The 24,262-nt window shown below is 47.4% G+C and overlaps 10 protein-coding genes across 10 annotated transcripts; 6 read left to right on the top strand and 4 right to left on the bottom strand.

The window, feature by feature from the left end:
* Positions 1-1,436: 1,436 nt before the first annotated feature.
* On the bottom strand, positions 1,437-3,648 carry N7447_004325 (fungal specific transcription factor domain-containing protein; the record flags this gene model as incomplete). Its single annotated transcript, XM_057228600.1, has 5 exons — positions 1,437-1,959; positions 2,020-2,249; positions 2,304-3,028; positions 3,087-3,502; positions 3,644-3,648. 5 exons carry the CDS (start codon positions 3,646-3,648, stop codon positions 1,437-1,439), a joined length of 1,899 nt encoding a protein of 632 aa, XP_057087941.1.
* Positions 3,649-4,309: 661 nt separating this feature from the next.
* N7447_004324 (FAD-dependent oxidoreductase) lies at positions 4,310-5,619 on the top strand (the record flags this gene model as incomplete). Its single annotated transcript, XM_057228599.1, has 2 exons — positions 4,310-4,837; positions 4,894-5,619. The coding sequence occupies 2 exons, from the start codon at positions 4,310-4,312 to the stop codon at positions 5,617-5,619; spliced, it is 1,254 nt and encodes a 417-aa protein (XP_057087940.1).
* A 780-nt stretch (positions 5,620-6,399) lies between these two features.
* On the top strand, positions 6,400-8,086 carry N7447_004323 (uncharacterized protein; the record flags this gene model as incomplete). Its single annotated transcript, XM_057228598.1, has 2 exons — positions 6,400-6,671; positions 6,724-8,086. 2 exons carry the CDS (start codon positions 6,400-6,402, stop codon positions 8,084-8,086), a joined length of 1,635 nt encoding a protein of 544 aa, XP_057087939.1.
* A 477-nt stretch (positions 8,087-8,563) lies between these two features.
* On the top strand, positions 8,564-10,544 carry N7447_004322 (uncharacterized protein; the record flags this gene model as incomplete). The annotated part of the gene is made up of 6 exons (XM_057228597.1): positions 8,564-8,657; positions 8,718-8,904; positions 8,972-9,086; positions 9,135-9,407; positions 9,470-9,718; positions 9,777-10,544. The coding sequence occupies 6 exons, from the start codon at positions 8,564-8,566 to the stop codon at positions 10,542-10,544; spliced, it is 1,686 nt and encodes a 561-aa protein (XP_057087938.1).
* Positions 10,545-11,121: 577 nt separating this feature from the next.
* On the top strand, positions 11,122-14,285 carry N7447_004321 (uncharacterized protein; the record flags this gene model as incomplete). The annotated part of the gene is made up of 2 exons (XM_057228596.1): positions 11,122-12,709; positions 12,775-14,285. The coding sequence occupies 2 exons, from the start codon at positions 11,122-11,124 to the stop codon at positions 14,283-14,285; spliced, it is 3,099 nt and encodes a 1,032-aa protein (XP_057087937.1).
* A 1,927-nt stretch (positions 14,286-16,212) lies between these two features.
* N7447_004320 (uncharacterized protein) lies at positions 16,213-17,043 on the bottom strand (the record flags this gene model as incomplete). The annotated part of the gene is made up of 1 exon (XM_057228595.1): positions 16,213-17,043. The coding sequence occupies one exon, from the start codon at positions 17,041-17,043 to the stop codon at positions 16,213-16,215; it is 831 nt and encodes a 276-aa protein (XP_057087936.1).
* A 1,657-nt stretch (positions 17,044-18,700) lies between these two features.
* N7447_004319 (uncharacterized protein) lies at positions 18,701-19,160 on the bottom strand (the record flags this gene model as incomplete). The annotated part of the gene is made up of 2 exons (XM_057228594.1): positions 18,701-19,062; positions 19,142-19,160. 2 exons carry the CDS (start codon positions 19,158-19,160, stop codon positions 18,701-18,703), a joined length of 381 nt encoding a protein of 126 aa, XP_057087935.1.
* Positions 19,161-19,582: 422 nt separating this feature from the next.
* N7447_004318 (uncharacterized protein) lies at positions 19,583-19,972 on the top strand (the record flags this gene model as incomplete). Its single annotated transcript, XM_057228593.1, has 1 exon — positions 19,583-19,972. The coding sequence occupies one exon, from the start codon at positions 19,583-19,585 to the stop codon at positions 19,970-19,972; it is 390 nt and encodes a 129-aa protein (XP_057087934.1).
* A 1,083-nt stretch (positions 19,973-21,055) lies between these two features.
* On the top strand, positions 21,056-21,739 carry N7447_004317 (CFEM domain-containing protein; the record flags this gene model as incomplete). The annotated part of the gene is made up of 3 exons (XM_057228592.1): positions 21,056-21,136; positions 21,216-21,354; positions 21,408-21,739. The coding sequence occupies 3 exons, from the start codon at positions 21,056-21,058 to the stop codon at positions 21,737-21,739; spliced, it is 552 nt and encodes a 183-aa protein (XP_057087933.1).
* A 1,259-nt stretch (positions 21,740-22,998) lies between these two features.
* N7447_004316 (uncharacterized protein) lies at positions 22,999-24,153 on the bottom strand (the record flags this gene model as incomplete). The annotated part of the gene is made up of 1 exon (XM_057228591.1): positions 22,999-24,153. One exon carries the CDS (start codon positions 24,151-24,153, stop codon positions 22,999-23,001), a length of 1,155 nt encoding a protein of 384 aa, XP_057087932.1.
* Positions 24,154-24,262: the final 109 nt, after the last annotated feature.

The raw sequence follows: 24,262 nt of genomic DNA, 5'->3' as shown, positions 1-24,262 counted from the left end.
TTCGGCAGAAGCACGATCAACCATAAATTGATTGCATTGAGACCCGAGTTGTATGTGCCTCGTTCTGTAATCGCCAAGAGGGAATCCCGTCTTTGGGTTGTGGTGCGGTTCTTCTGATTCGGACATACTGAATCATTAGATGAATATCCGATTGTTGGGTTCAGTTCAACTTCTGTGGTCCCGTTGTGGCAACTGCACATAGTTGACCATTTAACTCGTCTAATTTTATGAGTGAAACGTACGATCCAACCCAAGTATAAAGCTGATTCAGAGCTGTGACATTGTTAAGCCGGGGGTTTGACGATGGATTATAGTTCGTATCACCTTCAGCCAGCACAGTTGATGCCAAAATCAAAAGGTTAATCCACGAGGCCCATCCCCGGATATTACGCATTTTGGGCAAATTAAAGTGAGGAAAAAGTAATCTAAATAAAAACGGAGCATATGAGGGCATAAGAGTGTATTTAGGGGGGCAGAAAGAAAGATTTAGTTTCCCCTGACAAGGTAGAACTTCCAAAGTTCCAAAACTTGCCTTGTACATTTTAGGCTGAGTTATACAAGAAAAAGAGGTCAGTACCTATTAAGACCTCGCTCGGGAAGGAAGACATGTCGCCTCAGACCCTTAAATATTCCAAGGTTCTTTCTTGGCAATGCGTTGCGGTCTTAGTTAGAGCAGTGCCACATCCAAGATGAAGAAAACAAAAAATCATTGGACTTGCAGGGAATCGAACCCTGGACCACTCCCATGCTAAGGGAGTATTATACCACTAAACCACAAGCCCGCTTGGGAAAAATGTCGGCTTAGACCTTTAAATTTCCAAGTCTCTAGGCAAGGCGTTTTGGCCTTGGCAGTTGCCACATCCGAGAAAAAGGAAAAGAAAATCACAGATATCTGGCGTACGAACAATATATGGTATGGATGGCCAATACTGAAGACTCTCTCTAACTAACTAAAATGACAAAAAAATCCACTTTCTCAACAATCTCTACGGATGCCGGGTTCCAATGGTCACATGATTTTATGGGTAAAAATACCCTGTTCCAACCATGTAATCAATCCGACAGAATACAAAAAAAGATCTGGACTTGCAGGGAATCGAACCCTGGACCACTCCCATGCTAAGGGAGTATTATACCACTAAACCACAAGCCCAGTTGATTGGTAGTTCGATGGTATTAGTGCATCAAGAGCAAATTGCTAGCAATCAAAATAAATATCCATGTATTCTTCTGAGAACATCTCACCTTCCTTTCCTAGAACAAGGTTTCGCTTTTTTTTTCAAGTTTAATTTGCTGTTATTCCTATTATTATTCAGAATATAGTATAATTAGCTTAGTTTAAATTTATGTTAGGGATATTCATGTTCTTATGCACCAGATCATGTGGTGATATATATTGTCCCATGTTCATGAAAAAAAAACATTAAAAACCTCCCTCATGCCTCAGTCCCGGAATAATAGGCGTCCCAAGAAAACCAATCAAACATGTTTGCGGGAATGGTTTTATTATCACCAAGATGAGAAGACGCCACTTCCGGTCGATTGACACCAAATAGAGGCCATGTGGAGCCCATATCTGCAGGTAACCATTCGAGATAGTTAGCGACGTTTAATTCTCCATAATTAACATCCATCAAATCGTTAGGAAGCTGGCCACAGCCGTCTATGGACAGTGAAGGCGGTGGTTGAAATGACGTAGCAGGCTTTTCACTAGCCTGGGTCAAGGCACAACGAGAAACATGCATCTGAGCTATTTGGAGGAAAACAGACGCAGTATGCTGCAGCCTGGAGCATACAGTGGCTAGCAAGCGCATCTGTGATCTCATCGCTGCAAAATAGTTTACGGTGGCAGACAAAAAGTTCAGATCTTGCTCGATCGTAGGCACCTGGGCGCTCTCGCTGCGGATGATGTTGCCGAATATCACGAAGAAAGGGGTAAACGGACAATATAGAAGTTGCCTTACCGACCTGTGTTAGTAACAGAAGTTCTAAAAGGGGAGTTAAGATATGTGTGCATACCATACTACCCCATTGTAAACGGAACTCCAATTTGACACCATGGAGCTCAGGGTAGAGATAGCCTCGCGGGCGCATGAAAGGCGTAGAACCGACGAAGAATCATCACCCCCGAGTAGAAGAACGAGGGAATGTAAATACTGAAACTTCATAGTGCTGATTCCCAAGGTCATTTCTCGGATTTGGCTGGCATTTGCCGAGGCACTTTCGACATGCATGATGGTTGTGAGGGACTGTTCTCTATTAGAAATACCAGACTCTTTATATTTTAAAAATGGGCAACATACCTGATTGGTGTTCAAGTACCAATCTTCCAGGCTCGATCGAATATCTTGCTTTCGATATACCGAGCCATCCGTGGTGAGAAGATCCACAACCGACCCTCCTAGTTTTGCCCACTGGATAGAGCGGGTGATAATCTCCGCACCAAAGCGCGAGCCGTATGAAGATCCCTGCCCATCCCCAAATCCTGCACGCTCGTGCGGTATGAATTTGAGTAAGAAAGACTGGTCTGGCAACGGAACATTCTTATACAATGCCGTGGGAAGAAAAGCCGGTCTTCCAAACGAGAGTGAGCAAGATTTGTCTATTAAGAAGAGGAGCCAAAAGACACAAAGCCGTTGCTGCCGTGAGTCGACGTCATGGTGAGCCGGTGAATGTAATCCTAGAGCTTCGGCCTGCCTGCACGCATGTCCTAATAGCATCCAAGATAGATTTGGCGCGGCGTAATCCTCGCCATGCATTGCTAGAAAGCACAAAGCCTGCACGTTGGCGTAGCGTGGTTCGAGGAAGATACGGCTGTCGTTCAGCGCGACTTGCACGTTACGCCGGAAATTCTTCGTTTCGTCGTTTTCTCCGCTCTCGTTCTCCGCAATGGAAAGCATCATATAATTGAAGTAGGCGATCCATGCCCTTTCCCGGACTTTGTGGGGTTCAAATACCACCTGTCTTATGACGTCGTCTGGTGGAAAGGAGAAGAAAGGCTCGCCGAGCTCACCGTACTCCAAGAATCCTAATTTGAAGTTGAGAAGTTAGTGGTAATCAAAGTCCTCGAAGAAACGAAATATTACTGCTGATCAGGCGGTAGCCGATTGCCCTAGAAGGTATATAGAAAGTGGTCGAATCATTTGCAACAGACTGTTCAACTTCTGTGGCAGTCAATCGACCGGAGAGATATTGAAGCTCCGAGTGTGCGTTCTGACCAGTAGCATGGCCCGAAGATTGACGGATTGCATCAATGTTGGCCGATGCCTCCTTTAGGAAGGAGAAAGAATGAGAGGGGCCAACATAGAGCCCTGACTTGAAACCTGACTTTTCTGTGGCGATAGGGTGACCAGTCCGACTCGATATTCTGGTATTTGTCTGAGGCGGTGTAGGAGTGATAGTTTGTAGTGCTTGATTGACAGAGTCTGTCAACTGTTGGACTGTGTCCTCCAGTCGCTTCAGTCTACTTTCGATGGCGTCCTTCACTGCCAATTCTTTTGGCCTGGGGTCGTCAGTCTCAGCTTTGTGTACGAATTCGTTTATGCTATAAAATCTCACATGCGATTGGGAGTTGGAGTTGGCTGGGCGGAGGTCGATTTGTCTCGCGAGTATTCACAGTCACTGGGCCACGGCTTGCAGTTACTGCATTTTGGAAGATCCCGTGAGCACCTTCAATAATTTAGCAATGCCACCTAAGAGAAATTTGATTCGTGGGCGTGTAATACTTGAGTTTCTTCTGTCGGCAAAAGGCACACTGTGCAAGTCAGTTGCGAGCGAGGTGTAGGTGATATGGTGGAGCCTACTGCAAATCGAGCGACTTTAACCTCCATAATGGTAGATCACCGAATTATTCCGATTGTTATTTCAACAAGATTTTAGACTTGCTCAAGATAGAAAGAAAGGGATCCAGAATGTCGTCCGAAAGCAAAGTCGTTGATTGGCTGAGCTAGAAGGTTCCCGCTCCCGACCAATCACAATGGCCTTTTTCGGAATTTAGTCCGGTGTGCGACCCAATGCTATGATAGGCAAGACCTCATCAGTTTGTTTGTGAGCAAAAAGAATGTCTATAAAATCTCTACTGAGAATTCCCTGCTTTATCCATTCGTTGCTTCGTGGTCCGGAGATGCTTTCGCGCAAGGGTGTCCGTGCGAATGTACGCTTGAACAACATCTCGAGAGCCGCGACAAAGGCGCCGGCGATTATAAGAAGACCTCTGTCTCACGGTGCATCGATGTCTTTAGGGATTTCTCCTATCCCACCATTCCATCACGCCCTATATTTATCCCGCAAATATACGACGAACACAGGAATGGAAACACCTCCATCAATCGCAATTATCGGCGGCGGACCAAGCGGGCTGGTGCTTGCTCGACTACTGGAAGTCAACGGTATCACAGACTACGTCGTCTTTGAGCGAGATAAGTCCTCTACACCAGGTCCGAATGAACAAGGTGGAACTCTGGATCTGCATGGAGACTCTGGTCAAGAAGCCCTCAAGCGAGCCGGCTTGTTTCACAAGTTCAGCAACGAGCTTGCGCGCTGGGACGCTGCGTGTTTCCGTCTACTTGACTCGGCCGGGGAGACAATTGCCAACTTCAGTGAGGTGGGGAATCGTCCTGAGATTGATCGTTTGCAACTTCGTCGTCTTTTGCTCGAGTCGATTCCTCAGAACAAGATTCGATGGGGACATGGTGTTAAATCCGTTGAAAGAAGAGGGAGTGAGGGGAGGACTGTTGATGATAATGGATGCGTTATCCATTTTGCCAATGGTTCCTCTGCTACTGGCTTCCGACTTGTTATAGGCGCTGATGGCGTATGGAGCAAAGTTCGTCCTCTGGTGAGCCTGCATCCGAGAATTTATATTATTTCAATCCCTAACTTAATTCTTTAAAGCTCACACCTGCAAAACCAAAATACTCTGGTAAGATCTACATCGAGGGCAAAATCTCGCACAACAACCCGAGCTACTCCGTCGCCCATGACCTGGTCGGACCGGGGAATATGCTTGTGCTGGGAGACCAGAAGATGATAGCGGTGCAGCAGCTATCCGATGGACATTATCGCGTTTATTTCGGGCTGGTCGCACCTGAAGACTTCTATCAACGCAATACCTCCATTGACGCTGATCCCATTGAAGCCACCGAGGGAATCCGTACTCGCCTTGAATCCTCGAATGAGTTCTTCGCGAATTGGACACCGCGTGTGAAGGCATTTGTCGAAAACGCGGAAGGTCCATTCCGTCCCTGGCCTTTGTATTTCATTGACCCCGAAACAGTTGGCTGGGAGCGCTCCATGGCCTCCGGTGTGACATTGTTGGGGGATGCTGCTCATGCTTCTACTCCCTTTGTTGGCGAGGGTGTTAATTGCAGCATGTATGATGCGGTTATGTTGGCAGAGTGTCTTGTTAGCCATTGCGGCACAAACACTACGTTGGCCAATGTGGAGGAGGTAAAGCTGGAGGCTGCATTGACTGCGTACGAGAAGGATATGTTCACACGTGGTCAAGATTTGATTCGGCGCAGCCATGAGAGCGGGAGAATGCTATTTTCGGATAATGCTGGTTCACTTACTCTCCAGATGCTCAATGATGAAGCCGAGGATGAGACAGTCAAGTCTTAGATTCACGAGAAGCAATAGCAAGGCGGGAATATCACGATAGTGCGACAGTGCGGGTCTCAACAGCGGTGGTCATGTAGTATATCAGATTGAAATTTTAGTTGTTTCTTTGTATCTGTGGAGCTAACTCTAGAATGTAAAAGAGGATGCGATATAAGTCATCATGAAAGAATGGAACAATACCAAAGAGGATATAGAGAAGGGAAAGAGAGAAAACCCGGAGAGAGAGGGAGAGAAGGAAGGTCCTGCCCAGCCACAAACAAGCCTCATCATAAAAATAAAAATAGAGAAATACTTACTAGGCTGACAGTCACATGAGATACCTAGCCCTGGAGAGGCAACTTGCCCGTTAGTCTGAGTTAGGCTGTGAAGATGTATTTCCTCGTGCTCAGCTACAACTACAACTAGCTGGACCAGAAATTAGGATCCCATTGAACTGACTTGCTAGAAAAAAGAGAATAGTGGCGATGATTTATTTGACACATGACTCGTGCCTTGGCAATTTGGTTGGGACAGCCAATCGCCAAGAAATTGGATGAATTCCACCCACTAAGCATTTGATGCGACCTCGGGACATTGGCTCTACTTATCGTGCACCTTTTAGGCGATTGGTTTGTTTTGCTCAAATCCGGCAATCCCCCGGGAATGTCGGGGTTATCCCCCACGAGGCGTGATAAGCTTTGACTTGGTACTTTTGACCAGCGCGTGGAGCTTGAAACATAAAGTTCCTGGATAACCGTTCATTCTTTACATGTTTCGCCACAATCGCGTTGCAAAATAGTCATGTCCGAGCCAAAAGCAGAATCGCCGTTTACGATCGGGGCCTTGGGGAGCAGGGCCACTGGATTATCCTGGCTCTCCAACTCTGGAATTATCAAGCTCAACTTGATGCTTGTGCTTCTACAAATCTCGAGTTACGCAACAGGTTATGATGGATCGATGATGAATGGGCTGCAGTCTCTCACCACCTGGCAAACCTCCTTCAATAACCCTGGACCTTCTGAGCTGGGTCTGTACGTGACAATCGATCCCGGTGTGCTTGAACAGTCCGGCCGGTTATACCCGGTTATTACGCACGGATATTGGAACTGACATTATGTTTCGCAGTCTAAATGCAATCCAAAACGTTGGTCAGCTCATTACAATGCCTATTTGCGCCATCAGTTGCGACAAATTTGGCCGTCGTCCGGTCCTATTCGCTGGCGCCTTCGTTCTTCTAGTTGGAGTTGCCCTACAAGCTGGGGCACAGAATGTCGGAATGTTCATTGCAGCCCGCGGAATTATTGGAATGGGCCTCGTTTTAAACATCACTGCGGCGCCGCTCCTCCTCCTCGAGTTGGCCTTTCCCAGACAACAGGGACCGCAGGTAGCCATATACAACAGCTTGTGGAACCTGGGTGCTTTGGTTGCTGCGTGGATCACCTACGGCTCATTTCGAATCGGAAGCACCTGGGCCTGGCGACTTCCTTCGCTCCTTCAAGGCGTGTCCAGCGTGCTCCAGATTGGTCTCTGCTTCTTGATTGAGGAGTCACCTAGATGGCTTATCAGTAAACAGCGCGACGATGAGGCGCGGAAACTGATTTGTAAGTATCACGCTAACGGCGACAATTCCGATCAGTTAGTCACATTGGAGATGGAGGAGATTCGCACTGCCCTTCAACTTGAGAACGAGGCGAGACGCACCACCTCGTACTTAACCTTTTTCCAAAGTAAAGGTAATATCAGACGGTTTTTTATTATTCTGTCTGTGGGGTTCTTCTCACAGTGGAGCGGTAATGGTCTTATCTCATACTATCTCACATTGATTCTCAACTCGATTGGCTACACAGCGGAAAGTACCCAAACCCTCATCAATGCACTTCTTACACTGTGGTCAATGATTTGGAGCTTGGTGTTTTCCGCTGTGATGAATCAATTTGGTCGACGCACTCTCTTCCTTATCTCTACCGCAGGTATCCTGGCAGTCTATATTGTCTGGACAGCCCTCGAGGCTACATATGAGAAGCGGTCAGCGGACGGAACTGGAGGCGACGGCTACGCAAAGGGCGTGTTGGCCATGATTTTCCTGTACAACTTCTTTTACTCTGTCGGCTGGACACCTCTGCAAGTTACCTATTGCATCGAGATATTACCGTTTGACTTGCGCGCCCGAGGTCTCGTTCTGTATAATCTCTTCGTCGCAATTGCTGGTATTTTTAACCAGTACGTGAACCCGATCGGCGTGACCAACAGCACGTGGAAGTTCTATATCACCTACGACGTGTGGCTTGCCTTTGAGCTTGTTGTGGTCTACTTTCTGTTTGTGGAAACCGGCAGTCTCAGTCTGGAAGAAACTGCCGTCATCTTGGATGGAGAAGAGTACGGGAACAAATTGGTTGGAGTCGCGGTATCTATAGCCGAGCAGAAAACTATTGAGAGAGCCAAAGTGCAGGCAATGGCCAACGGTGAGATAGTGTCGGAGAAATTATAGACACGGAGAAATATGCGGGTTTACAGGATCGCGGGGTAATTTTATCACCTGTGATTGATTTTATTTGTTCTCAGGTACAATATGTATCAGGACTGAATTTTTTTCATCTTATAATCAGCCATGGTGTGTACTAATTCATGAAGTAACATGGATATACATAGTCCTTGGACCGGCACAAGAAGAATTATAGTGAACCGATTGGTCGATAATGTTAACCACAGTGATATCCTCCAGCTTTGATTCTACATCTATGCCTCGGACATATTACCGGTCATGTCACCGGCTAAGTGCGCCAAATTCTCCGGAGAAATGCCGATAAGCCAGATTATCTAGTATGGGGCATCGTAACAATACCCGAGGATAACTTGACCTCCGCATTCAAAATGGGCTAGTCTTGATATCCATGAGACTCTAGTTCGGGCCATTGGAAATGCATTACTCCCTAGCCTTCTTAATTTCTATCTCCATTGAGCAAACATGAGATTGAATGGCATCGCTGGTTATGCAATCGCCAGCGTGATTCTGACGATTGGTGCCTCGGCCGCCCAGATCACAAAAGGCTTGACCAAAAGTATGTCACAGCCGGGATTCTCTCTGTATAGCGTTGTTTGTTAATGGACCTGCTTTTCAGATGCGAAAGATCTTTTCGACTGGTCCATGTATGTGAATGACCATCGCTGGGATGATTCGTACAAATATATCTCGTATCCCGACAAGGGTCCCTGGTCAACCCGCTTTACGGCTTGGTATGCTGTAGGACTTTTGTATAGGAATAAGGGACGAGATGTGTCAAATGCCAAAGCTGCTATTGAAAATATGTGAGGTTACTTGAGTATTCGGCTATTTGGGGACACAACTGGTTTGGACTGACCACTCTATCAACAGTCTCACATGTCAGATGACTGAGAGCTATGAGTCGGCTTGGTATGGCACCTTCAAGCTTTCTCCAGACGAACCGTATCCAACACCAGACTCAGAGCTCTACCCGCCAGAGATATACGTAAGTGTTCTTGCATCCCGTACGCGGAAACGTCAACAGACGTGATAGTCCAGCTCACGTAAGAGTTTCCAGACAACCTATGACCCAAATTGGAGAGAATTTATTGGAACCCAGCTTGTGCAAATTGTTGAAGAGTTTTCCCATTTGCTAGGAAAAGACCTGGTGTCCCGTATCGAGGACAGCTTGGAAATCGCAGCTGTCGGCTCTATGCGGCGCAATGGTACATACCCGCAGAGCGACAATCTGACGCCGGCATATACCAACCCGGCCGTCATGCGCGCGTGGTACGTGTCTTGGATCGGCGAGCGCCGCAACAACCATGTACGTCTCTATTACTGTATTTACTCTACATTGTCAACGAGACGTTAAACCAGAGAATCCAGGCTTTTATCGACTACGCCAACACCCAGGGTGACCTCATTCTGGAGCTATTCAAGTCCACTGGCGATAACGTGGTTTCTGAGTACAATGCCCCGACTTACTACGGAATGGATACCTGGGCACTTGCGGGTGCCATGAAATATGGCTCACCCAAAGCCAGAATGACCAAGAACGCCAAGGTCATCTTGAAAGACATGTGGGCAGATATCGCGGCTCACTATAACCCATATCTTGCAAACATGGTGGGACCAGTAGGAACACCTTCCTGAGTTTCAAGGCGCCGTCACCTAACAGTTGTGCACTAAATAGTACGATCGAGCCTACACACGAGATTTGGTTAGCAATTCGGCTGTTATTGACTACTTCTGGTGGGGTCTATACGGCTACGGGGTCGGACCACAGCCTAACAAGCTCGAGGGAGACTTATTGTTCGATGTCGCACAGGGCGCAGCATTGGCGCTTATCATGGACGTGGTTGCGGAGCACATCTCTAAAGAGGATTCAGCGTGGCTTCGGAGTCAGAATCACTGGGATGGAGAGCACATGATTACCAAGAAAATACCTGATGCGCTCGGTGCCGATGCTGAGGTCCGAGTCGTCACATCGTGGATGAGTGCTCCACTTATGATCGGCGCACAACAAGTTAATGAGACCGCCAACCGAGGTCAGCAGTATGTCCCAGCTATCGTTCAATGGGCTGGAGATAAGAACCATGCGCCGCACCCCTACATGACATTCTTCACTCTCTACCCGACGGCATCGACTATCCATGCTGTGGCGGGACCGAATAGTCTGGAGATCTCGTACCCAAACACTACTCAATATGGCACAGATATCTTCACATTTATCCTTACGCAGTTACCGCCAAGTTGGACACTTATCAAGAAAAAGGTTGTTAGTGGCCTTGAACACCTGCCTTGCCTAGATGTCACTGTCACTGCGGAGGGTTTGGAAAAGCAACCGGTCGTCTATGGTTCATCTCTTATAGACAATCGTGTCTATAACATATCTTACGTTGTCCCTTTTGGTTTCACCGGCGTGCCCAAGGTTTCATTCAAATTTGACTACGCATGTTGATGAGGGTGTTAGACAAGTGCTATTTCATTAGTTGCAATCTCGGAGATTTGGATTGGCGTGATGGCCCCAAAAGACTGCGATAGTTCATCCAAGAAGACATGTAGAAAGACATCTACGTATAACATCCCTTATATCACCTTGATGATAGACCAGATTATTGAACTGCGTCGTCAATGATAGAGGCCATAAAATCGAATGAAATTGACAACTTCCATTTCAATCTAATTATTCCACCATCACCGAACGTCATTTGAATATTTGCAAGTCAAATCTCTCATATAGATCGCCGTTTTCTCCGACCCTTGCTTGACATAAGTCCAGTATGGCATATTAACCGGTCGCCGTATTTATCCATAATGCCTGTTGGATTCCTACCAATAGACCACCAATATTATATCTTGGCGCATAATGCCGGAAAAATATCCTTGACATTACCCAATTTTGCTGCGAAACTACCTTAGTGGCTTGCACTATCTCAGCCCCGCAATTGCTCAGGCATATCTGGTCACCCATCTACAAATCTCCCTGGTTCTCAAGCAGTCACATTTGGGGCTCTCTGGAGATAACCTTTAAAGTCATGTCTTTTCCTAAGGCGCAACCGGATTGGAACAACCTCAAAGTGATCCACAAGAACACCCTTCCACCACGGGCGCACTTCTATACCTACGCTTCAGAGGAACGGGCCCTCACCTTCAGCCGCGACAAGAGTGAGTATGTTTCCCTCAATGGCACATGGAAATTCCGGCATGATGAATCTCCTTTTGAGGCACCCGAGTGGTCTACCGCGGAGCCCTTGAGCTGGGATGACGTTCAAGTCCCAGGAATGTGGCAGCTCCAGGGTTATTCCCATCCGACTTACACCAACGTCAATTATCCATTCCACGTGAATCCTCCTAATGTGCCACTTCTAAACGAGACTGGATCTTACTGGAGGCAGTTTGTGACTCCTTCCACGTGGAACGAACAACAGATTCGCATCCGCTTTGAAGGAGTTGATAGTGCTTTTCATCTCTGGATTAACGGAGAAGAAGTCGGGTACTCGCAAGGTTCACGCAATCCCAGTGAATTTGACATTACCTCCCTGCTCAAACCAACCGGATCTGCAAACACCCTCGCGGTGCGCGTGTACGAGTTTTGTGATGGCTCGTATATCGAGCGCCAAGATCAGTGGCTTCTCAGTGGCATCTTCCGAGATGTTGGCTTGCTGGCATTCCCGCTCGATTCGGTGGTTGACTTCGACGCCGTTCCAACGCTCAGCGAAGATCTGTCTACAGGCCAGCTTCTCACCAACGTCAAAATACAGGGACAAGAAGCCGATGTCCAGGCCAATTTATATCAACCAGATGGTTCGCTACTTAAGCAATTGACATTCTCTTCTAAAGAATCCGGAATTATCACTGTATCTGGTGATGATTTGAGGCTTTGGTCTGCCGAAGATCCTGTTCTCTATACCTTGACTCTCACCTTCAACAACCGTACAATTCCCCAACGCATTGGATTCCGACGCATCGAACAAAAAGGCGCAAACTTCTTGGTCAACGGCAAGCCCATCATTTTATATGGCATGAACCGCCACGAGCATCATCACCTTCACGGTCGCGCCGTGCCTTATAAAAATATGCGTGCGGACCTCATCCTTATGAAGAAACACAACATTAACGCTCTGCGGTGCTGTCATCAACCCAATGATCCCAGACTATACGAAGTCTGCGACGAACTTGGTCTGTACGTCATGGCCGAGGCAGATCTTGAGACTCATGGCTTCGACCCCGTGGAACGCTCCAACATTCCGAACCAGCACCTTATGACCGAGTACGAGATTCAAGAGACCTCCTACAAAATGGCTACCAAGTGGACGTCCGACAATCTGGAATGGAAGGATGCTTATCTTGACCGTGCTGTTGAGCTTGTTCAGCGCTTCAAGAACTTCTCTTGTATCATCATGTGGTCCCTTGGAAACGAGGCGTTCTACGGCCAGAACCATGCGAGCATGTACAAGTGGATTAAAAAGGCTGACCCCACTCGTCTCGTTCACTATGAGGGTGACCGAGAGGCTATCAGCGCTGATTTGTACTCCACCATGTACTGGAGTATTGACGACCTGAAAAAGCACATCAGCGAGAAGCCTGACAGACCTCTGATTCAGTGCGAGTACGGACATGCCAGTAAGTTTGAAATTCCTCCTTGACGAAACTTCTGTAATGCCTTCTAACCTCTATTTCGTGCACAGTGGGCAATGGCCCAGGTGGACTGAAAGAATACATCGAGGCCTACCGCACCGAAAGGCTCCTCCAAGGCGGTTTTATCTGGGAATGGTGTAACCATGGCCTTCTCAAAAGAGACGGTGATACTTCGTACTATGCATACGGCGGCGACTTTGGCGACGAGCCCAACGATGCAGACTTTATCCTTGACGGAATGGTATTTTCAGATCACACACCCACACCAGGCCTAACAGAATACAAAAAGGTGATTGAACCAGTCACGGTGACACTCAAAGGGGACAGCCTGGAAGTGGTAAATCACTATGACTTCAATACCCTCGATCACCTAGCTATCTCATGGCACCTTGTCAAGGAAACAGGAAACACCGAGCCAGTACCATGGGAAATTTCTCAAATCAAGCCAGGAGAATCTAAGGTGATCGATCTACCTGAGGGCGTGACTTTGGGCTCTGATACAAGCTGGCTCACCGTCAACTTCCGACTACGCAAAGCCACATCATGGGCATCCCAGGGACACGAGATTGCATGGGCGCAGATCCCCTTGTTCGATGACCAGAAACTCGCAATATCTCCAACTATATTCCCGCCACAGTCGACCATGTCTATCCAGGAGGGACCAGGCCGGCTATACATCAAGTCAAACAGCTTCAGCTCCCACTTCACATACGATCTGATCCGAGGCGATCTGTCGTGGTCAACCGATACAGGCAAAATCTTCAATAGTGGACCACAGCTCGGAATATACCGCGCCCTGACACAGAACGATGTCGGATTCGTGGGGCCTCATATTGAATGGGAGCGCTTCCGCGTGAAAAGCAGTCGCATGCTCGTCGAATCCGCAAACTGGCATCTCCACGACGACGGAAGCGTACTAATCACCACCAAAGTGCGTGTAGGACCGACCGTGCTAGAATGGGCCTTCGAAGCTATTCTCACATACACTATTACGGAAAGATCAGTGGCTCTTCATGTTAAGGGCGACTTCACAGGCACGCACCCAAAATATATCCCGAGGATTGGTCTCACACTCCGTCTTCCCCGACAATACGATGCCACCACATGGTTTGGTAGGGGCCCTGGCGAATCCTATCGTGACACGAAGGCTTCTGCGCGGGTCGGAATGTACACGGCCTCTATTGAGAGCGGTCTCCAGACGCCGTATGAGTGGCCCCAGGAGAACGGCAATCGAATCGATACGCGCTGGGTGAACATTCACTCCTCACCTGCAGATACGTCCTATGCTGCTTCTGCTGGAGTAATTGTGCCTATCCCAGAGATCAAGGCCTCCATGGATGCACCGTTTAACTTCTCGCTTCGCAAGTATTCGACCATGGAGCTTGACCGTGCGAAGCATCCGCATGAGCTTTCGGAACTGAATAATGAGACAGAGTTGAATATTGACTATGCACATCATGGAATAGGAACAGCGAGCTGTGGGCCTGGTGCTTTTGAGGGCAATAGGCTAGAGGCTGGGGCATTTGAGTTTACTACCAGCTTTAGTCTTGTTGGTTCCTGAAAGGAGCGAGAAGCCACCAGATAGAGCCGTCATACGGGCCTAGATGGCAACCATCAATCAATACTGAATATCCGTCATTTAGTCGCACGCTTACCTTCAATTGGGCCATCTGAACATTTTGAATGTAAAGCAAATAATATGGATAAAAGGACAAGAAATAAAGACCATGATACAAGCATGGGTTGCCGTGATGGACATAACAACATACTTTATTACTGCTTTTCTAGATGTATATAAAAAATTATATTGGAAGTTGGTCGTGAGAAAGAAGATGCCGGTTTATATCGAGGGTATCGCCCCGTTTAATGAAACGATCTTATCGACATAGAAAAAGTTCCACCTTGGCTACTAACGTATCTAAGTGTGTCCGTTTAACTCCCTCAGTCTCTTTACCGTGCATAGAAGAAGTGTCCTGTTAGGTCTGCAGTTCAAGGACTTGCAGATCTCCCTCCAGAAGGATCCCCGTGGAGGCCCACCCGTCCCTATGATCTAACTTACTCTAGAAGGGACTAAGAAGTTTCTCGGCCCCTCAAATTGTACGGTAAGCGTAATTTCTGTCTCTCCCTCCTAATTCCCCTTTCACCTCCGGATATATAATATCTCTTAAGATCCTTATTATCTCCGGAATGTCTGAGTAGGGTGATGCAGCTAACCTATCAATAGAACTACTTTTACCATTCCCGAGATCGTTTATGGCCCGTCTTTAGTGATATGCCCGAGCACATTGCTTTTTAGCATCCGGTTTCACGCGTGGGCGTTCCGGAATCAGGGGCCGACTTCGAAGGCTTCACTACGGAAACTTTTCATCAGTAAAGGCTGTGAGCAGCTCCTAGTGCCTTTAGATCCGAAAAAGTCTGAATGGTATATCTTTTATAAAACGAAGTTAGTTAAAGGCGTTCTAACCATTTAACCGACTATATAGATGCCTAAGTCTATGATGTCCACCTTGTCACATTTAGCGAGATTCGCGGGTGCTGTTCCTATGGCGCGGTGTGTGGCTTTTTTCTTTCTTTTGCTAGCCTGTCTACGGCGGATGATAGCGGAAACAGGGAAAAAGTAGACATCGGAGTGATTTGTTTATACAGTGCACAAAAGAAAAAGAAACCGTGGGATCGTGCTGGTTCACATTTCCTAGTAAACAAGTGATTCCTTACCAATGCGGGGCTCTCAGAGCACCACGTAATTACCGCAGCCGGGGCCAAATTTGACAATGCTTATTGTCAAATACCGGAGCCATATACCCCGGTCAGTTACAGTACTAAAACCCCCGAATTGGATACAAGGTAATTTTACCTTGGATCTTCACAAAACGTCGGTCCCAAATATCCCGACCAAAGTGCATTACTGCCTAGTGATTTGGTCCATTTATACTCGCGCGTTCATCTTGTTTTATTCCTAGTTAGAGAGTTCCAATATACTCAGTTCATACCATACATTTCCATACAGTCAGATTTCTGTCACTTATTAATACATATATAATACCGTATTTTGACAGTCTGACTGTAAAAAATGTACTGTATGAACTTTAGCGAGGCTCGCGTACGTGGTTATTAATGCCGGTGGAGGGCTTCTTCGCGGAGGAGAGGGAAGTGCTTTAATTGCTTCCACCGGCTCAGTAATCAATTGAGAAGCTGTTTTGTTGGGTTCAGTGCCCTTGCCCCACATCGATCCATCCATGGTTGGAAGCAAGGGATCTACGTCAGCCTAGATGTATATTAATTAGGGTTCGGGAAGTGTGCGTGCTAGGTCACTTCCCTTCGCGGCAGCTAATATTTTTCTTTCATGGCTAGATACAGCGTGCCACTTCAGCGTGCCACTTCCTGAAAATGAACGTAGAGCTCCGTCGGGGCGTGTCGTTGGTGGTAGGCGCTAACGAATATTCCTCGCAGAACGGGCCACTGGCAGCCTCTCCTTGACTCCGGTCGAATCAGGTCTCAAGAAATTGAAGGATCTGGTCGAAGCCTTCAGGCTCTTTGATCCAGTGACCGTCGCCCTCCGCCCCAGAGAACTCGTGCCATTCGACGTGAACCATGATTGTCCGTAGAATTCGAGATGCCTGCCGTCCGAGTTCCACTGATACCCACTCATCGTCTGCTCCATGGCTCAAGAACACAGGAGTAGATAAGACAGAGCTATCCACAGGTTGGTTAGCCTGCGATATCTCATGACCGGCAATTTCATCAAAGAAGAATGTAGATATTAGGTGCTGTGCCTGATGGATGCTAGGACCACTAAGGGTTGGTTCGTATAGCAAGCCCTCTAGCTGCTTTGCAAAAGGTAACCAGCCACAAAAGCCTAGCAGACCCCCTAGTGGTCCTTGAACCCGCCCCATCCCTATCCCGGCGACTAAGGCCCATATGGCGGTTGCCATCCCCTGGCTAATACCTCCAAGATAGATATGAGCAAGCTGCCCATCTAGCAGCCTAGCCTCCTCCTCGAGAATATCAAGAATGTGCAAAACTGACTCTCTTATTCCGTCCTTCTGCAATTCCTCTCTTTTCTGGATATCGCTTAGGGAGTAGGCATCAAACCAGGAGCACATCTCTTCTTGGAACGTAGTGCTCCATCGGTCACGTGAGGTTGGGAAGACCCAACGATAGGCAGGTAGGCAGGAGGCTAGGCTCTTGCCCTTAGAAGTTGTGGATGAGAAAAGCTCTTCGGCGAACTCGAGGCCATTGCTGCCGCGACCATGAAGCAGAATAATCGTATGGGTGTGAGATGTTTGGGAATGGTGGATGTGTGGTGCTGGAAATTCCATGATATCCGTCTGAATTATCTTGATCTAGGAAGTGTGAATTGTTTTGAGAATTATATAAAGACACGTCGGCCACCGGCGTCTTTGATCAACCCACATCGCCTCGCACAAAGAAATAGAACATTCATTATCACACCGATATCTCACCGCCTTATTTGTAGCTAGTCACATATTCTCGTTAGCGCTTACGGGGCAGTGGAGAGTTCATGAGCGTTCCACAGTGCCAATCGTAATGACCAAGGCATCTTGTGCCGAGCACGCCTTGTCCAACCAGATTCCTATTTTTGAACTCAGCAGCTGAAAATATCCCTTCAAGAACGGCAAACAGCCCTAGCACTGGCGATAGTCAGTAGGAATTAATTTCCGTCTTTGCCGCGAGATGGGAGCTAAATTCGGCATTTAGTGAAACTAGAGACACTATCAAATTACACGAGCTGAATATATCCTTGGGTCCATTCATTTAGCGCTGGCGGTGAATTTGTTTGTACAGGAGTGGGAGTGTCTAGTCAAAGTCTCCGCTATACTAACGGTGCCACAGTTGATCGGCTCTTCCTCCTACAGTGGACGGGCGAGTCGCCAGCTTGAAACCCCATTAAAATAGAATGAAAAGGAACCAAGCACGTGCAATCAAGACTATTTAAGGACCATGTCATAACTGGGAATGGAATTCTAACTACTCGTATCACTCCAACAAAACATTCCAAGCCGATAGGCATCTCAGACTACAGACAGAATTCTCAATAGCGATTTTCAGTGACCTATACCTCCCGTTTTAGTCACCTTGATTTGTTGCAAAATTGTTTGTTATGCCCAACGACGTCTTGAGTCCTTCCATTATCGACCCGACCGTCAAAAGTTCTGAGAATCTGTAATTTGGTGTGTGTTGGGGTTGCTATCTATCACCCAGCCAACGCGCGTGACCCTTGTCATTGGGCGCTCTAGTTGCAATCTGCCGACCATAAATCGGTAATTTTGCAGGTTGGTGATGAAAAGGACGGCCGGGGTTACTTCGTGGAGGAGCCCATTTTCAAGGAACCTATGGCATCAGCGAGGCTTAAAGAGATCGTTCCTTGCGGAACCATTCCCACCAGCAGACACAATCAAATTGTCTCGATGGTCCAGTCCAAACCCATTGGACAATCAGAGCTTGACTTGGAACTGTCAGACGTGGGTCATGGAAAACCTGAACCATTTGGTAAACCTTCATTTACGACAACTTACCCCGGAAACCAAAGCGAAACTAGAATCTAAGAGGCAAAACTGGCAGTGATTAATCTCCGCTAAGTTTGGACGGTCGGTGTAAATGTTGAACTGCGATGGCCTTTATATCTTCCTTTGTCTTCCACCTGAGAGAACCTTTGCCCTATTGTCATGTCTTGGATTGTCTTGTTTCCTCAATGTTTTTTCAGACGTAGATAGCAACTCAGCCGTGCCATGTGCTTAGCATCAAGTCAACCGCATGCTCTTTAGGCCATAAACATATTTTCCGTGGCAGATAGGCCCACCAGTCATCCATACCGCTCCCGGGAGTAATCGTATTCATGGCCTTTACGTATTCCCAGTATTCCGAGTACCAGCCACACATTTCCCAATCAAGAATCGCAGTGATGGTAACTCGAGTAGTTGATTGATTTACGATGCCGTTTGTGCTGCAGAGTGACTATATGGGCAGAAAATCATCCGCAACCGGGTCATCCAGGTGAGTGACTACCATGATGTTTCGTGGATGAAAATCACCATGGGCCAAAAATACTTTATGATCATCCTTCAGATAGGACTCAATCATAGAGATGTTGCCAGTTCGGGATTGGTGAGGGCTGGAGGTGAGAAATCCATTAAATTCGCGCTCGTTGCTGATGCACCTTTGAGCAACACGGATTTGTCGTCGTGCGTCTCTGCATCGGCCAGGACTACCGCCACCAAGCACAGCCTGGGTCTCATCGGAGGCTGGAGTAGGCAAAGACCGAAAGTCACTAACAATCGTATCTAATTGCTCTCTAATTGCGGCGTTCTTGTTCTCGCCTAAGAACCTTCACTTTGAATCATATCCAACAACCTTAACAGACTACAGGCTGCAAAAGGAGTAGCATTCGACTCATACCATATATGACAATAAACATACTGAATAGCTCCCAGGGCCCTGCATTGACCTATTCAAGAACTTGAGGGGTGGGCAAAATTGCCGCGAGGAAAGTGCATCTTCTAGCTGAATGGCAATACCATGAATGGCTAAATGTAACCAAAGATACCTGCGGTGCTCCATTTATGCTCCAGTCGCTGCTATATATCCTATGACAACGATGCTGTCTTGACCAGATATATCTCCCCCTCTGTGGGTTAAGCTTGAATACATATCTGCTTTTTTCTTTGCTTCGTCAGGTCTATTGAAGCTGACGTAATCAAACATTTACTGGAAAACATCCCGAACGCCCACGGGTGGATCAGTGATCAGCTGATGTCAGCAAAGTGGGTCAAACGCCAATCGCACTCAGGTACGTCATTAGCTGTTCTAAGCTCCATTCCTTCCCCTTCCGACAACCCGATGGCCGAAATTCGTTCTTCAGACAACAGATCGCTCTTCGCACGGAAAAAAACAAAGCAGAAGGAGGCGGACAGAAAACAAGAGCGGGTAGAAGCCAGTCGAGAGCGGGCAGAAGCTCATCAAGAGCGGGCAGAAGCTCATCAAGAGCGGGCAGAAGCTTGTCAAGAGCGGGCAGAAGCTTGTCAGGAGCGGGTAGAAGCTAGTCAAGAGCGGGAAGAAGCCAGTCGAGAGCGGGAAGAAGCCAGTCGAGAGCGAGCAGAAGCTAGTCGCGAACGGACAGAAGCCAGTCAAAAGCAGGCGGATGAAGAGAAACAGGACCGGGAACACACTCGACTAACGAATTTTGGAGACTTTTTGCGCCATTGCCATACTTACCATCCCGACCGGTGAGAGTCAAACCACCCTCTCGTTTGACCACATGTACGATACCCCTACGCAGTAGAAAATACTTACGATGTGACTGAACGACTTAAATTATAGATGGATTCCCCAGGTCCACAGAGGGATGTCCCACTATGATGAACACCCCCGGATTAACAGTATATCCACAATCTCCGCAATATCCGCGTGCTCCGCATGCTCCGTATGCTGAGCACATATCCATCTGGGACCACATTCCCAGTTTTGGGATATGTGAATAATTAAACTTCCGACTGAGTTGAATGTTCCAAGGTTTTCCTCTCTTCACGACAGACACGGCTCCACGATCGAGTGTTTTGAAAGCTGCATTCAGGGCACCCTCACGCTCCTACCTCTCATCATTCGTCATGCCCATCGATGAGCAGACATTACCTCACTACAACATCGAACAGTTCTACCCCGTACATATTGGAGATGTATTCAATGACAGATATTGGGTGATAGGCAAGCTTGGCTTCGGTGCCTACTCAATAAGTTGGCTATGTTGGGATCCTTGGTATGTGGCTATGTATTGATACCTAGGTAAAAGTTACTTTGCTTATTATGGTCTATTTAATACATACTCCATAGTGAATGATCCCTTGGCTACCCCGTACCCCGGCCTCGCTCCACCGTGTTTAATTAAAGACATGTGCGTGTGGCCACAAAAGCCCAATACGACTTGGCGTTCTGGCCCTGGGTCCGCACTAAACCATCTTTGTACAAGCTTTGCAACCCTGTCTCGTTCGATGATTGAATTTCATTCGTTCAGATTATCGCAAGACCAACAGGAACACGGTATACACTAGTCGAAATAGCAGAGTAAGAGAACCGAGCCGACTGTACTTTTGGGAAAGAAATCAAAATATCTTATGTGACCAATAATATGAGATGAATGATGTTCTAATAACCGGTTAATTCCGCTGGCCTGAGGTAGAGCCTGGATTGAAAACTAAATCATATAAATCTAGTCTCGTGCACACATTCAGATTTCGCTGTTCTGGTCGCGTTAAATGCCCTCCACGCCAGACCGACTCCAGGCTATCCATCTATTTGATTATACACCTAGTTAAGATGCGCCTTACTGCTGCTATTGCTGTGCTCGCCGTTGGTGGCATCGCTAGAGCTCAACTCTCCAATATCCCCCAATGCTCTGTATGCCCTGTCCGCTCAATATCTCTGCTCAGTGTCTCGTTTCCGGCTAACGCGTGATTGTTTCTTCTTTCTCTCCCAGCTTACCTGTTTCACGTCGACCCTTGGCGGGGACGGCTGCTCTGAGCTTACGGATTTCGCGTGCCATTGCCAAAAGCCTGGCCTCGCAGCGGAGATTGTGCCCTGCATCAATAAAGCCTGTGATGTCACGGACCGACTAGGTATGAGAAGATACGTTCCCTTTCGTGTGAGCCGGTCTAACTAGGCCCTATAGCCGTATCCAGCCTCGTTGGATCCTTGTGTTCCGGTGTTGGCCATCCGGTCTCTATCCCCGCGGTGGACACATCGGCTCCTACAACGACTGGCGCAGGAGGCATCTCATCCACAGCAAGGAACTCCAATGCTACCACGGTCAGTGGTGTCGGGCCAAGCTCCTATTCTACCACGGTCGGTGGTTTGGGGTCAAGCTCCAAGGCTTCGTCCACGATCACCGCAGCTTTGTCCCAGAGCACCCCCCAGTTTAATGGTGCTTCTGGCATTGCACCCGGGGCTGTTAAAATGGTTGGTAGTGCTATCCTGTTAGCCAGCATGATCTTCTTTGTTTGAAAACCTGTGTGGAGAGATACCAGAATGGCTTTTGACTCCTATCAACTATATTTAATTTGGCGCTGGTACCTCCTTCCATGTTCATTACCTCTACCAAGGCATCTCAAGCTACACTCATTCAATAAATTGCTATTCTAGAATAGAGTATTTAAACATCGAATGCTGGGAGTTTGAATTCCAAGGCGCATGTCTTCACTAGATATATTCATAGTCTCAGGTGTGACTACCGTCTCCAGGTTTTAGGTGACTATGTAAAAAATACCAAATAGGTAGGACCGCTACAGACATCAATACACCATCGTACAAGCATCCCACTATCCCACCCTCCTACAACCGGGTGTGGGCAAAATTAGATGCCACGTCGGCAATGGCGAACTAGGAGAAATGAAAAAAAAGCAGGAAAGCGGGATTAAGTTTTTCGTCCGAAGCCACTAGATTAGTGTCGTTTAACTTCATTTCGATTCCGTCCCTAGTGATAGCTGATTTCTGCTCGATTCTGATAAGTAAAGCACGCACGCTCCTTATCCAAACGGTGTAGTCGATCATGGTCCTTGTCATTTCCTAGAGGGCTAAGCTAGCCAGATGCGACATAATCAGCTCCTTCCAACGGATAGCTAGCAGAAATAAGACCGAAGGGCCGGGCATTCTGGCGAAGTTTAAAAATCTCATTTGGCACACCCCGCAAGCCCTAATCAATTAGACTTTCAAGCATATGATCCCACTCAAGTCTAGAGGTTTGAGAACTTTGAGAACCTCGGTCTATGAATCTCTTGCAAGAATTTGGTAGCAAAACATGTGAAAATATGAGCAATTTTGTAGATCGTCAACTTTTCCACGGCAATAGATTAATTCGTTATGCGTCAAAGTACGCTAGACAAAGCCTAGCCAACGCCACCAACCACCCGCCGACCACAATTTACGCCAGAAAACGATAGGACAGAACGAGAAAGAGAAGTTGGAGAATATTTTTTTGGAACGGTATGCTGAAAGGGATCCTTGTCTTCCTTGCCTTCCTTTTCTTCGTTCTGTTCGTTTTATTCGTTCTGTTCGTTCTATTCGTTCTGTTCGTTTTATTCAATCTGTTCGTTTTATTCGTTCTGTTCGTTTTATTCGTTCTGTAATTTTTAGTTTGTACAGTACCATAGATTACATTCTTTCCGCGCCTACGTACGCATCTTAGAAGTGGTGTGGAATTTACCTTTGGGCCCATTGAGAATCAAACATGAAAGTCCGCATAAATGTTACAGTAGAGAATGAAATCAAAATCCTGCGCATGTACCCAGCTCTGCTAGAAGGTCTCCCGCCGTGACGTCGATGCCGCCAGCGTCTGAATCCTCCCTGCCAAAAGCTAAGAACAGTGTGTCATCAATGAACCCATGGTACTTTTGGCCGTGGCTTTTCCAACTGATGCTAGTCATGTAGAGCATCTCGGAGGTATCTTCCAGTAATCCCGTGGAAGGATCTTCATCTGACTTTGCTGCTCTAATGCTGCGACCAAATATCCAAGCTGGTTTTGACGAGACAGCATAGATCTCAAATGGCATTGAACGCCGCATCAGCACCACATAGGGCTCATACACGGGGTGAAGACCTCGTAAGGTCTTTTGTTGGATGATGAAGAGCACAAAGGTATTGGTCGCATGGGGTTGGCAAGAGCGGTCAGATCGGGCACATAGAGTGATAGCTAGCGAGTTTGTCGCTTGATGAATCTTTCCCGTCTCAGGCAAGAATCTCTTGAGACATTTTTGGTCAGAAGCGGAGGTGGTCAGCGCCAAGTTTGGTCCAACAGAGCCATCTAGCCCCAGTTTCGAAAACACACGCGCCGGTGCAATTTCATGATGTAGGAACATTTGTCCTGAATCATCCCAGAAAATGAACCAGTTCTTTTCAACAGCATTCCAAGGCATTGGCCGTTGAAGCTCACGATACTGCCGGAATTCATGCTCATTTATGGTGTCGATCCCCCAATCCACCAAGATTCGAAAGTCAGATATCCATTGTCCGAAACACGTAAAGAACGAATTGGAGCCGTAAATGGTATACGGAATCTCGGGCCCGTAGAACACTCTTGCATCATGAGGCCCAACATTGAGACTAAAGTACGAAAGGTCGTCGAGACACTTGCTGGAGTCACCAAAGGTCGCTGGGATGGGCAATTGCAGTGGTGGCTCCAGACAGCCCAAGACTCGGTTGTCGTCCGAAAATACGGCATTGCAGACGAGCTCGGCGAACCAAACTGAGGTAGTTCGAATAGAAGGAGGCTTGTAAAGTTGTGCAGTGATGATCCAGGTGTCAAGCAGCTCAGGATGGGGGATTATACTGGGATTCAGGACGGATCTTGTTCCAAAATCGATCCTAAAATACTTTCGATCGGGATTTGATACCGAGTGTATTATGTGGTGTGTCTGAGACATGTCCTTGTCCAGTCCAGGATATCTTCGGTCCTCGTTTGCAACTTGTTCATCCTGGCAGTGGGACGAAATTTCGCTGCCATTAACGCCTGAACAAGCTATGTTAGATTGT

This window comes from Penicillium robsamsonii, assembly GCF_028829455.1.
Source record: "Penicillium robsamsonii strain IBT 29466 chromosome Unknown utg000002l_segment0_segment0, whole genome shotgun sequence".
NCBI lineage: Eukaryota > Fungi > Ascomycota > Eurotiomycetes > Eurotiales > Aspergillaceae > Penicillium > Penicillium robsamsonii.
Note: the sequence above shows the minus strand (reverse complement) of the source record. Positions and strands in the feature narration are given on the sequence as shown.